The 14466-nt window shown below is 33.1% G+C and overlaps 1 protein-coding gene across 3 annotated transcripts in view; it reads right to left on the bottom strand.

The window, feature by feature from the left end:
- The window catches only part of STXBP5 (syntaxin binding protein 5), a gene marked incomplete at its 5' end in the record, with an annotated part of 170167 nt that overhangs the window by 90313 nt on the left and 65388 nt on the right, over nt 1-14466 (bottom strand). For all 3 annotated transcript variants that reach the window (XM_080806086.1, XM_080806087.1, XM_080806088.1), the window contains 2 exons: nt 2351-2429; nt 13881-14004. In XM_080806086.1, the coding sequence (XP_080662212.1) occupies nt 2351-2429; nt 13881-14004 (203 nt within the window). The remainder of the gene's footprint in view (nt 1-2350; nt 2430-13880; nt 14005-14466) is intronic.

Here is a 14466-nt window from a genome sequence, read left to right on the forward strand (position 1 = left end):
GGGGAAGGCATACATTTAACAAATAATTTCATTATCAGTGACAAGTACAAATTCTAGAAAGGAAACACATAGCACACTTTCAGACTGTATTACTGGGGACCCAACCTAGGTAACGTGGCCAAAACATCCTCAAAGCAGTGATATTATTGCTAAGCTATAAAGGATGAAAGGGAATCTTTCTGCCTAAAATGATTTCTTGGTTTAAAAAAAAAAAAAAAAAAGAAAATGCAGAAGATCTTGAGGACGGAAGGAAGGCAAATCTGGCAATTTGCCAACATTCCCTGTTGCCAACCTGAATCCCTTTAGCTGGCACCTGCTCAAGACACTAGCTAGGAACAGGAAAAGGTGAGAGCCAACTAACTTATTTAACAGAGGGTGATTCTGCTATAGGTGCAATGAGGGGTGCAGTAGTTCTCAACATTGGCTACACATTGGAATTCTAGGGAACAGTCACAAGGAAAAAGGCCCTGGTGAAAGAAGAACCTTTTAATTTACTGCATGTCCTATCCCAGGTGAAAAAGAAATTGGAAAGCTGGTGAAGAATGTTCTCAGAGAGTGATCCTATCGATCTATTTAAAAGTATCTACACACACACACACACACACACACACACACACACACACAGTATCTACAAATGCATGCAAAAGAGCTAGACTTTTTTTTTCATGTCTGATCTTATGGAAGAAAAAATATTGCTGCCATCCTGAAGAAACTGAGAACACAAGTATTACCATTTATAAGAATCAAAACCAGGAATAGGTAAATCACACAGAGGGGAAAAAAAATAAAGAACTTCCCTGGACTTTTATCTTTGTTGACAATCAGTATTTGTTAAAATGAACAGATAATTCAGAAGACAATAAGCACTATTAATTTAAATGTTTAGACAATTCATTGGATGCTTCATTATAAACTAGAAACAGGTTTTTTTCTGGTTCTCCCCACACACTTTTTTTTTCCTTGGCTGTCATTGCTTTTCCTACTTACATTCCTTTGCCATACAACAAATTACGGCAAAAAAAAAAAAAAAAAAATCAATTGGCAGTAGGAATTTTCCTAGAAACAGTAAGAGCAACTACCAATAGAAAGTTTATTATGTACCAGACCTCTGTAAAATATTTTCAATATATGACTGTCTTACTTAAGTCATCACAATGACCTTCTGACATATTATCATATTCATGTCATAAGTGACAAAACTGAAGCACAAAGACATCAAGTAACTCTATGCCAAAGGTCACACAGTGAGGGTGCCACAGTCAATTAAACAGATGCCATTCCTTTTGGAGTTCATTCAACCTCTTTTTGGAACACAGTACATCTTTTGAATCCCAGAAGAAGGCTAATGAGGATCAAGGACAAATAATAACAATCTTAACAATTCTTTAGCTTACTGACTTTTCTCAAATGAGAATAGGGCTGAAATGATTATGATTAGAAGAATGGCAAATTACAAAGGGAAGTAAGCCAGTTTTAACAAGCAGTGGTCATAAACTGGTATATAAAAACATACATCAGTGGTTCCAAAATTCCATGTATCAGAATCTCCTGTGGGTCTAATTAAAACACAGATCAGTTGGCTCCAGCCACGGTAGAGTGTCTGATTCAGAAGGTCTGAAGTAGAGTCTGAGATTTTGAATTTCTAACAAGTTCTCAGTTAATGCTGCTAGTCAAGGACCACAGTCCGGGAACCAATGCACTATATATACTAAGTAAATTCACTCTCTTACACAGCTGTAGTAAATAAAACCACACACTTTTCCCAGAAACTAGAACTCAAATAAAAGGCATTTTTTAGGGGTTAACGGAATGTGGCATTTTCAAAGAAACATTTGTAATTTTTTTCCTTTATTATATTTTTAAACATTTGGTACATATAAAAAATATAAAATACAAACTGGCAAACTTCCTTTAATATTAAACTGTATGTATTTTTGTAATTGTCAAATATTCTTATGAGATTTAATTTTTGAAGAATACATCTAACTTTCATAATTAACATATATATCATAAATAGGTTAAGTTTTAAATATTTTTCACTGCTTATTCCACAATTTTCAGAAGTGAATAAACACTATTACTGAAGACTAACAGAATGTATAACATTTGACACGGAAGATTATTCAAAGCTTCCAAGATGTTACAAACTAGTAAAGACAAAGAGAATACAAAGAAATACTTTAACCTAAACTTATCAATTTTAGTTTTTTTGTTAAATAAAGAATGCATAAAATTTTAAGACTGAGCTAGACAATTCTAAAGTAGGCTTTATAACATAATGATAAAATAGCCTTTAGTGCTATTTGAGTAATTATATACAATGAATATTGGCAATGAAGTAAAATCTTACCCAGATCTAGTCGTTTTGAATTCCACCTTGAGGATAGGTTTGCATGGTTCTGGCTTCTTCCCATCCTTTAACTGTTTTCCTAAAATATATTTTCCTGCATTAAATTCTAGAATTCTAAGTTATTCTAAATTCTTATATTGATAATTTATATATAAAATGAAAGTAAAATGAAATACATCACAAAAATTTTAAAATGATTTTGAAAAGAAGTATTTTAATATAAAATATTTAAAATAACCAAGTAAATCTACTGTTTGAAATTCAGTGCTGAAAAGTAAGAGTAATTTAGTAATGACCTTTATGTGACAAAATTCTTGCAAAATATATTGATAGCCTTCCCAATGTTCCTAATTGCAGATAAGCAAGCAGAATTTTAATTTTCTAAATGAATTCAAGTTTAAAATAGCTAGATTTGAGAAAAACAAATCTAAATTATGTTTTTACCCAAGTGTGACAGTTGCAAAATTAAAATCTATGCTAATAACTTCATTTATATGTATTCTCCTAAAGTAAAATCCATCTATTGTAATGTCCAAAAAGACCGCTAAAATAAACCAACCTCTATATATTATTTTAAAAAAAAGTTTGATTCCTGCTATTTCCAACATGTTCATTGTAGAAACAACTCAGAAAAAATAAAGAAAATAAAACATATCTTCATTTTTAGAGATCATTCTCAATATTAATATCCTATTTTCGGAGATCCTAGACACATGCCCCTATCCCAATACTTCTTTCCCAGCTTCCCCCCCCCACCCATAATACAGCTAGCTCATTCTAATAAACTTTTGTTTAAAATTTCATTGTTTGCTGTTTGACTCACCAAGAAGAATGTAAATTCCATGAAAGCAAACGTTTTTTAAGTGTATGTGCGCTTTCTGTTGATGTATCCCTGGTGACAAGTATTGTTTGACATATCAGTGGGTGCAGAGTAACTAGTAAGTGAGTAAATTAATGATTTTTCCTTAGGCTTAATTCTTAGGAAAAGGGGTATCTGGGTCAAACTGTATTCCAAACACACTGTACCAATTCATACTTCCATTAGTTGTTTAAGACCACAGTTTGCCACATTCTTCCCAAACAATGCTATTTTTTTTGTTTGTTTTTAATCAGAAAGGGTATCTAATTTTAATTTGTATTGTTTTAATCTCTAGAATATTCTTCAACTTTCTGGTCATCTGTACGTCTTCTTTTAAAAATAGTTTATGTTCTTTACCTATGCTTGTATGTTATCTTCTTTACATTTAAAAATAAATTTTATATTCAAAGCTCATTAATACTGTATCCATCATATGTTACAAACATCTTTCCTAGTGTCATTATCAAAATCATGTTTCCAGCTGAGAAAACTTAAAATCCTAAAATGTCAATTCTTCTAAAATTAATTCATAAATTCAATGTAATTAGAGTTCCAACAGCTTTTCTTTGATTTGCACAAAGTTCCAACAGCTTTTCTTTGATTTGCACAAAGCGACTTGAGTTTACACGGTGGACTCACTACCTATGAATAGTGAAAAAAATTAGGAAAAGGAATGGAACTTCCAGAATGACAAAGTAAGGACCTCTGTGAACCCAAAAGGACCTCTCCCACAAAAACTGAAATACTAGCACAATTAAAGTTAATCACTTCAGAACCCTGGATATAAACTGAAGCCACAAAACAAGTGGAACATTGTCTAACCAATAGAAATTACTAAACCTTGGTTAAGACAGGGAGGGCTAGAACATTCTGATAAGGGTTATTCCCATCTTCCTCACTCCCCAGCTAGGTAGCTAGGCAGACATGAAAATCCAATAGTATCAGCGAAATAATCAGGGCTGAAATTTTTTTTTGCAATTCCATTAAAACCAGCTTCCCTAAGATCACAATCAATATTCCCTGGAAACTTCTATTCCCAGGGTGTCGTGGCAATTTCATTTGACACAGACATCAGCTCAGAGGGATAGAAGGCCTCACACTTCCGGGACATCACAAAATAACAGCAATCTGCTGGCATATCACAACTGCCTAAGGCTGTGGTTTTAAGTGAGTCAAATAAGAGCCTGAGCAAGAATTAAAAGTAAATCCTGAAAAACTGAGCACACTCCAGGACTAAAAGGTTGCACACATGTGCAAGGTCATGTGCATGCCCAGAAAATACCTGACAAAGAAGAAAGCCCCAGTCACTCCTCTCTGGTTGACTCTGAAACCTTGAGAAAAGAGGAAGTTTAAAAAAAAAAAAAAAAGTAAAATACAGAAAGTAAAATGGGCTATAACACCTACTGCTGGCAGGATCACTGCCAAAGAGGTACCCATACATGACAGAAAGAAATGTGCATAGGATACAGTCTCTCCGGAAGGCAGTCTGAGAATATTAATTAAAAATAGGCATACTTAAAACTCTAATTCTTAGGAAAAGCAATTCTATTCGTAAGCATTTATTTCATAGAAACAAAAGGACCAACGCCTATTAAATATGTACAAGATGGTAATGACAGCATAACTTATAGTGATCAAGAACTGAAAATAAAGTGAATACTGATTATGTTGGAAAGGCTGAATACTTTGTGAAAAACTGGGAACAAAACTGGCTATTACATGACCATTAAAATGAAGGAATTAGAGCTATGCCAGATGACATGAAGGGACTATCCTCAAGTAGAGCAGATTAAGAAAACATACAAGAAAGAGTAATATAATTCCATTTTATGCAAAATAATGGCAAAACTCCTCATATTTACATATGTGTGTACTAATATATATATACATATATATACACATATATGTGTATATATATGTATATGTGTATATATACATATATGTGTATATATGTGTATATATATGTGTGTGTATATATACATATACACATATATATAAATTTAGAATATATTAGAATTTAGAATATATAAATTTAGAATATATTTATATATTCTAAAATTAGAAATATATATTAGAAATATATTTTTGAAGAACACCTGTAAGTTTTTTGACGTACTGTACCTAGTCACTGGGCTGCTAACATGGAGGAAGGCTGAGGGAGAAGGAACTGGTAAGATACGATTCCATTTATAAATAATATGTATGTATATGTATGAAAAAAGCTACCAGCCCTTTTTTATCATTCCCCTCCTTGGTTTTGAGCTTATTGGGAAGTTCTTTCCCACATCAAAATCATATAAATTTTTTTTTTGCAATTTCTTAAAATTGCTCTATAGTTTCACTTACCACATTTAATTATTTTCTGAAGTATATTTTGGCATAGGGAAGATATTTTTCCTCTAATAATTTCAAAGCTATTTTTATAGTTCTATTGAGCTGCAATTGCTGGACAATAAAGTGCACATATTTAAAATGCACAATCTGAAGAATTGTGATAGAAGTATGCACCTGGCAGCACTATTTGTTGAACCACTATTTCTTTCCCCACTGATACAGTATGTCACCTTTATTACATTACATTTTTATAAATCAGCCCTGTCAACTTACATTAGAGCATCTAATCCTGCCTCAAGATCCCAGGGGATCATCTCTTTCCCATTTTGTATGAAATGACAGTGCAATGAAACTTGAACCTCTAATTAAATTAGCAGTTTAATTTACAAAAATCCAGTGGCTAGTGACAGAGTAAGTCGAACACCAAACCAAGGAACTGAAGAGGACTGCTGGTTTGTTGGCGGGGGGAGGAAACTGAGAAAAAAAGAAAGGTAGGAAAAAAGGAGGCCTAAATCGGAAAAGGAGTCCCTCGCGCTGTACAAGGAATGCAGAATTTCAACCACTATTTTAATCTGCTCAGAAATACGTGAGCTTTCAGTAAAGAATTTAAATGGTCGCTCTGAAGGCCAGCATCAGGCCTTTATTCTTCTACCACCCCAAAGCTCTAATGGGAGTGTCAGACTGACAGAACTTGAAATTACAGACACAAATTTTACATTTATTTCCAAAAGTTATTCTTTGTATGCATTTTGCTTCATGAAGTAAACAATTATTCAGTTATAACTCAATTTAACTTATTTCAATATTCACCACCAATCTTCCAGTGGCTAGAACAATTTTTAAAGAAGGGCATTACACGGTATATCTACTGAATCTTTAGAAGTTTTGAGCTTACGTATTGTGCATAAAAACTGGCTAGGTACAAAAATCTTAGCTTTTGTCTTGCTCAATATTCTTCTATGTTCCTCTCCTACACCCAGTATTCAAATTTAGAATAAAGTTTAAAGCCAGTCTAATTTTTGTTTCTTTATAAGTAAACTTTCTTCACCACCCCCTACAAGGATACTAACTGAGTAGGTTTATTATCTCTGTAAGTAAAAAATTTTGCAGTTTTTATAGTAATCTTTCTTCATGGATCTTGCTTGGAAATTAATGAGTCCTTTTGATTGGCATAATCTGATTTTTTTTCAACTCCAATTTCTTAAATTATGTCACCAATAATTGCTTACATCCCAGAAAGGCAAATTTATTCATCTGTAATCCTAGACTAACCATTTTCTAAATCAAGTTAAGTAATAAGGACCTTGCTAAGATTCTTACAAAGCACGTGTAAGTAAATTAAAGGATGTTTAGAAGATCACCTGATTTTCACCACCAGGTGTCATTTTACTTCTGACTTGCTGTGTCATCTAAGCAGCAAGACCCTGTGCTTATTCTACTGGTTCTTGTTCAAATACCTGTGAACTACCTTGATAAATTGTTGAAAAGAGCTGGTAAATTATAAAACAACTTAATAAATCATATAAGCCTCCAAGTCACATCTGATTTACCTTTTACTATGCCCTGCTTCCCATTCCTGTAAACCACCCAGCCATAAAAAATTGGCCTCAGTCCTGTTGATTAAATTGCAGAATTGTATTAATGTATGTCCATTTCTTCCCATTTGCTGTCACAACTGAAATCTTCATTTATTGTTTACAAAATCTTCCTAATTGGTCTCCCACTTCTGCCCCCAGGTCACCTAATGCACGACCATCAAAGTAGTATTTCCAAAATATAAATTTTTATGTTTCTCATTGTAAAATCATTTAGGTCTCCATCATGAAATCCAAACTCTTAAGCATACTACAATATATATTCTTGCCTCCATATGCAGTTCTGCCTTTGTTTCCTGCAGCTTGCCCAAAGGTATTTTTAACTCTGGCCATACTAAACTATTAGCAGTTTTCCAAGAACATCCTGCTTTTGATTATGTCTTTGTATCTTCTGACTAAAATAACCTTGCTTTGCTCTCTCCCATCTTATCACACCTCACTCATCTTTTAAGACCAAGCTCATATAACTTGAATTTGTGAAATCTTCCTACACCCTTCATCCAAAAACATATTAATTCTGTTTCCATAGCATATTGTGTATGCCTTTATCAGCACTTATAATATGTATTTTAGTAATCTGTTAGTAGATAATTTTCATTCACTGGAATCTGAGTTCTTCAAGGGGAATATATTTCCAGTATTTAATCTCTGGTAAATAGGGGGTGCTCAATAAATGTCTACTGAATGAATGAATGAATGAAGATGCATTAAAAATGAGTGAGGATCACTGACAAAAACAAGTGTTTCCTTTGTTTTTAATTTTGATATTTAGAATGTAGAACACATTTTCTAACTGATATAGTTGTTACACAGCAATTATGTTTCCAGCCTAGAGCATCTATCCAGTATGTTAGCCACCACTCACACATGGCTACAGAGCACTTAAAATGTGGCTGGTCCAAGATGTGGCATAAGTATAAAGTACACAGTAGATTTTAAAGAGTACAAAAAAAGGATGTGAAACGTCTCAAATTTATAAGTTGATTACATGTTTAAATGATATTTTGAGTTAAACATTTATTATTAAAACTAATTTTATGTTTTTAAACTGCTATTCATATAGTTATTAGTAAATTTACAATTACACATGCAGTTTGCATTATATTTCTATTGAACAGTGATGTTCTAGAAAATAAAATCATTCAAACTGGAGAATGACATTGTTAGTAATACTAGTCCAAAATGAGGAGGGTGTTCTTTCTTTAATAAGTATGAAGACCGAGTTGACGTAGAGCTGGACTAGAGACACCTGGATACCTGGTTTTTGACTCTTGGCCAAGGGCAGTGGGATTTATGATATGCTTGTTCAAGGTCCCAAACTCCCCAAACTCCCCAAGTGACCCCCAGTGTAACCGTTTTACCAGTGGCTGGCAACTGACCTAACTGGTGTGACAAGACTGGCTTGATCACTGAAAGGGTAAACTGAGTTCCTCAGAAGCTAGATGTTGGTGGCTGGAGCTGAAGACTCAGCACAATTCTTGTATATATGTCCCTGAGGGAGCCTGCATGTAGGATGCCTCTCAGAATGCTGACCTGCATTGTTTCTCCTGCTGCAGGACATCCTCTGCCTTTAAATAAAAGTTTTATTTGCATATGTTCTATAGAGTCTGGTAATAAGTCTTTTCAAATTCACAAACTGAGGGAAAACTTTGTAATGAACTATATAAAAAGAACTGTAATATGGTTTTATTATTCATTCAATGTTTTATGCTCAGGTAAATATTAAAAGTAGATTAACAGAAATTTTTGAAAGCCACATCCATAAAATATTACACTGACTTTTACTTATGTAAAATATTTTCTTCAGTGACACTTAATAGAGTTAAAGTTCCGCAATCTTGGTTTACTCCCTAATATGTAAGTAGGTTGATCATACCGATCAATAAGCTCCAGAAACTAAATTTTAAATTGTCATTTCCTATAATGGATATCTACTGATTTTTACCATCTACCACCTCCATTTCTTTTGAGAATCACCTGATGTTGGTGAAGATGACAATCAGAAAAATTGTACCCTGACACACGCATACCCAGAGTTATAGGGGAGATCCTGAGATCCTGTGGTGCCCTGAGCCAGCAAATCACTGAACTATGATGACTGCTTCAGGGTAGTTAAGAGCCATGCCAGGACTATCAAGTTCTTCACTCCTAAATTATGAAAGTTTGTTTGTCAGAGGAGAGAAACAAGTCCAAAAGAGAGAAGCAGAACTCTCCCCTAGGCTAAGCACACAGAAATACAAAATTTACAGCCCACCAAGATGAAATGACCTTGCAGTCAATAGAGGGAATAAATCCTGCTAATTTCCACATATTCATAAAACTGTTTATACCTTAAAAATCACCTTGTTCAATCCTGCCATTTTACAGATGATGAAACTAAAGTCCAAGAGAACAGTAATTATCCCCATAAAGTATTTCCACACATAGCAAAGCTAGAGTTACATTCCAGGTTGTCTCCCTGCAAGGAAAATGTTCTCTGCCAGATTAAAGGGACCAATCACTATTTTAGTAAAAAAATCATCTGTTAAGGATTTCAGACACACAAATGAAAAATTTCTGAAAAAGCATATAACCATTTTTATATGCATTGTAAAATTATCCAATATTATATAAAAAATTATCTTAAATGAATCAAATTATTTTTCTTTTCCGGCTATTTTATCATCACTATCTAGAAAACTGCTCTGCCCCTCAGAATAAGAGTTTGCTATCAAACAACTTAAGCAATGAAAGATGTCATCCAAGGATAAACTGAACATAGCTAACAAATCTGGAGAACTGTCTTATGATTCATTTACAGTTCAAGGCCATCATTTCTCAAAGTGTATTTCATAGAGCACTGGAGAACCACAAGATGTTCTCTGAATAGAGGACATTAAAGTCAAATAAATTTGTGAAAAGCCACATAAAATAAGTGCATACATAAACCAGTATAAATAATATTTATGTATGTGTGTATATGTATCTATATCATACATATATATGATATATATGTATATCCTCCCTCTTAGAAATTCATGGTACACATTAAAAGTGAAGACATCTTATGCTGAAGAAAATGCTCAACTTTAATACAGCATTTCCAAATCTCTGACTAAAACATGGCTTTTCACCAAAAAACTCATTAATATAAGAAAAATTCATATGTGAAAATATTTTGGGGAATACTACTCTAACAATCTTTCAGCCATATCCTACCAAATAAATAACATACCCAGATTTATATTGATTATGACATATACACATAGCATATCATAATTTTCAGACACTTTCACTTACATTTTGCTTATTTAATCCAGGATGTAGTGCCTGTTACATGGTAGATCCAATATTTGTTGAATAAATAATCTCCATAAAAACCACACAAAAAGACTAAATTTAATTATCATCTCCATTTATAGATGAGAAGGCTGAAGTTCAGAAAAGTTAACCAACTTCCCAAAGGTCACAGAGCCAGAGATTATGGACCTAGGGCTTGACCACAATTCTTCCAACTTTAAAACCCCATGTTAGGCTGATGTAATATTATGTCTTCCAAACAGATTATTCAAAGACATCTTACACTATTCTTAACACAAAACATCACATAATGAAGTACTGGTAGGAGTCTTAAAGTACAATCAGTTCCTAGCTATCAAGGTTTAATACTCATAATGCTTTTTTTTTTTTTTACTTACAAATTTTTTTAAGAAGATACTTAAAACAACCATTAAATGGGTTTAAATAAGAAAAAAAGCAAAATGAAAAAACTTTTAAGTCTAGTATATTTAAAGTAATTTACCATAACTACCAGAAAGTAAAAGCAAGAGACCACAACAGAAGACAGTAATGAGAAAATAACCCTAAATTTCAATCCATCAAAGCAGACATTTAGTATACCAAAATTATATACCATAAAGTATGGTTATATATGGAATAAAGGACACCCTGCCACGGCAAAATGTGAAAAACACATTTTTATACTTTAATGTGTAAAAATCCATTTAGTTTTGTCACTGAAAGCAGCTATCAACATAAATTTAACTTTGGTAGGTTACCTACCACTAAAAATAAGCAGTAAACATTACTACTATCAAAAATAATTCATATTTTATAAATAAACAGTACATCTGATCATCTACATTTTTAGGCTGCTATAATATGCAATAAATGCCATCCTACTTAACACCTGCCACAGAAAAAAAACTTATTTACATTTTGTTTGGATTCTAATTTTGAAAAAAAAAATACTAAGTCAAATATTCTTTGTCTTGTTTGTTTGAAAATAATTTTAGCTAGTGACCCTCTTTTACTGAGATACCATAAACTTTGTAGAAAGTTACTTATGCCATTTCTCAAAGTCTACTCCCAAAGATCTGAGATTTTGATATAAAAAAGGGTCAAGATTAAATAGAAAATTTATCATATGGCAACTACCACAATAAAATTAACCCACCCAAGAAACAACAGGTGCTAAAAGAAGAGAATAAAACTTTGAGGAGGAAGAGTGTGTTGATAGAGTCTCAAAATACTTCCTTCAGATCCAAATATTTATTGATTACAAATACAAATGAAAAATAGTTATTAATTTCAAAGGAAAAGAACATAATAATAGAGAGATCTAACAGACAGAAGTTTAATCAAGGGATCAAAGGATCAAGGTATAAGATGTCATCAATTTGGACAAATCAAACACAAGTTCCATTTAAGAGGCAGCAAAAAGAATGCATCAATCGCTTTAAGATATTCCAAACCTGAATCTAAGCATGAAAAACTATCAGACAAAACCAAACGTGGGCACATTCTATAAAATAATTGACCTAGAATATTCAAAAATTGTCAGTTATGAAACTCAAGAAAAGGCTCAAGAACTGTTTCAGTTTGAAACATGACAACTAAATGTAATCTGCATATAGACCCTTTTGATAAAAGGTAAAACTTGGTGACAAAGGAGAATGTTCTTATTTGTAAAAAATAGATACTGGAATATTTTGGGGTGACTGGGCAGTATGTCAACAGCTTACTCTCAAATAATTCAAAAGAAAAAAGTGCCATTCTTATTTTTAAAAAAAGATAAAAATTTTGACAGACTTGAAACTACAAAGCCAATGTTGTATATTTCTACTGCTTTTGATACTAGGTTCATTTTCTCTGAATTTGAAATCAAAGTTTTAAGACTAATCATCTTTTTTGGTTTTCAGGATTCTTAGGTTCTAGAGGTCTTAGGAAATCCTAAAATTTGTGGTAATTTTCAGGTCTATCACCAAGAATGAATAAAGAATGAAAGTATATTAAATACAACTGGAACCTCAGTCATAAGGGCTATCTATCCTCTGGATGCATGCATAATAGATCCATAGCAAATTTAAAATAAGGGTTTTTCCAGATGAGTGCTACCACACAGCAATGGTAAAGTATACTACAATGTGTGGCTTTATGAATTACTGTTTTCTTAAAAAATAAGCAACTCTAAAAACCCATTCTGCCACAGATAGATAAATCTTTTAATTTTACTATTTCTTTAACTTTTACATTGCAATAATTCAGAATGGACCAATACTTTTTTAAAGTGGCCCCTGATAATTTTAAAGCAAGCAATGAAATATTAGCAATACCACAAGGATATTCTTCAATAGACTAAATGTAAAGAATAGTTCCTTTAATCTCTCAAAATCCACTGGTTAAGAGTCTCTTAGGGTGGTTGAAGAATGTAGATTAATAAAGAAATGCAAATTCCTAAACTTCATCCAAAACTCAAGGAAGGTCTTCATAATCTGTTCATGAACACCCTAATTAAACCTCAGAAGTTTTATAAATAGCTCTTGCACAGAAAAGAATAAGCAAGCTTGAGACTGCTATCCCTGGAAAGGATGACTTGCAAGGTTTGCTCTTGGTTGGCATCTGGTAACTGGCTTTCGAGATGGTTTCCACCATTCCCAGACTGATGAGGGTGGCATACTGTGCCTAAGTTGTTCATATGAACAAAATAATTCATGATGAATCCCTGATTTCCTCTGGACATCTGAAATTCTGATGCATGCTATAGGCAGATAGTGCCTATGGACTGATTCCAATAAAAACTCTGGGCTCCTGGGCTCAAATGAGCTTCTATGGCAGACAACAATTCACACATCTGGTAATAACTCATTGTTAGAGGAAGTAAGCATGTCTGTGTCACTCTACTGGGAAAGGACCATTGGAAGCTTGAGCCTGGCTTCCTCCTGACTTCATCCTATGTACCGTTTCCCTTTGCTGATTTTGCTCTTCGTCCTTTTGCGGAGTCCTGTGAGTCTTACTAGTAAATCATTAAACCTGTGGTGATCTTGGGCACCCTTGACATAATACTTCAATGCATAAAATTACCTTCTGTAGAGTTCAAAGTGTTTCCACACACTTTGTATGTATGTGTGTGTTTGTGTGTGTGTATATTAGCAACTCTGCAATTGATAACTTTAAGATGACAAAGGCTCAAAGTAAGTTCTGTTAACATTCACAAAATTACTTACTTTCTGGACTACTGGACAAGTAATATTCAGAATATAATGTACCATTCATTTTCTCAAAGTTCAAATTTGAAATTTCAATTGTAAATATAGAGATTTTTGTTACCTGGTTGTTATTCATTTCATTTCTATATGTATACATATTTTTAATTTCCTCAAAATGAAAGAAAACTCATTCCGAAAAAAAATCCAAATGCAAACTCAAAACAGTTTGTTGTACATCACAATTTATGTAGTGTTCAAAAGAGATATGTTCTTACCATGTGGAGTGATTGTCTGTATAGGCTTGGCTGGAGACCTCACATTCCATATAGTCAAGGTACCATCTGAATGACTGCAAATAAATTGTTTTCCCTCATGATGCCAAGCAACAGAGTGAATAGCCTATATAAGAGGAGTGAAGAATTCCATTTTAGAAAAAACAATCTAAACACCAAGCTATACACAATCAGTATTATAATTTTCACTTCAAACTTTTTCGTATTTCCTAAGCTGAAGTCAACACATTAACTTTACATTCCCACAACCTTCTTTAATGCAAATGAGATTCAATATGGTACTGGCACTATTTTAAATTATTTTTACTTTATTCCTTAAGCCAGCATAAGAATGATATAACAGTGATATATCAATTATTAATGAGCTCAGAAAAACAGAATGTATTCTTATAGATTCTTAGAATAAACTATACCTAAACATAAATTACCAAGTAATTAACAACTAATATCTCATCAGAAAAAGCTGCATTAGGAGCACCTGTCTGGCTCAGTGGGTTAAAGCCTTTGCCTTTGGTTCAGGTCATGATCCCAGGGTCCTGGTATCAAACCCCACATCAGGCTCTCTGCT

The sequence above is a fragment of the Martes martes genome (genome assembly GCF_963455335.1).
Source record: "Martes martes genome assembly, chromosome: 6".
NCBI lineage: Eukaryota > Metazoa > Chordata > Mammalia > Carnivora > Mustelidae > Martes > Martes martes.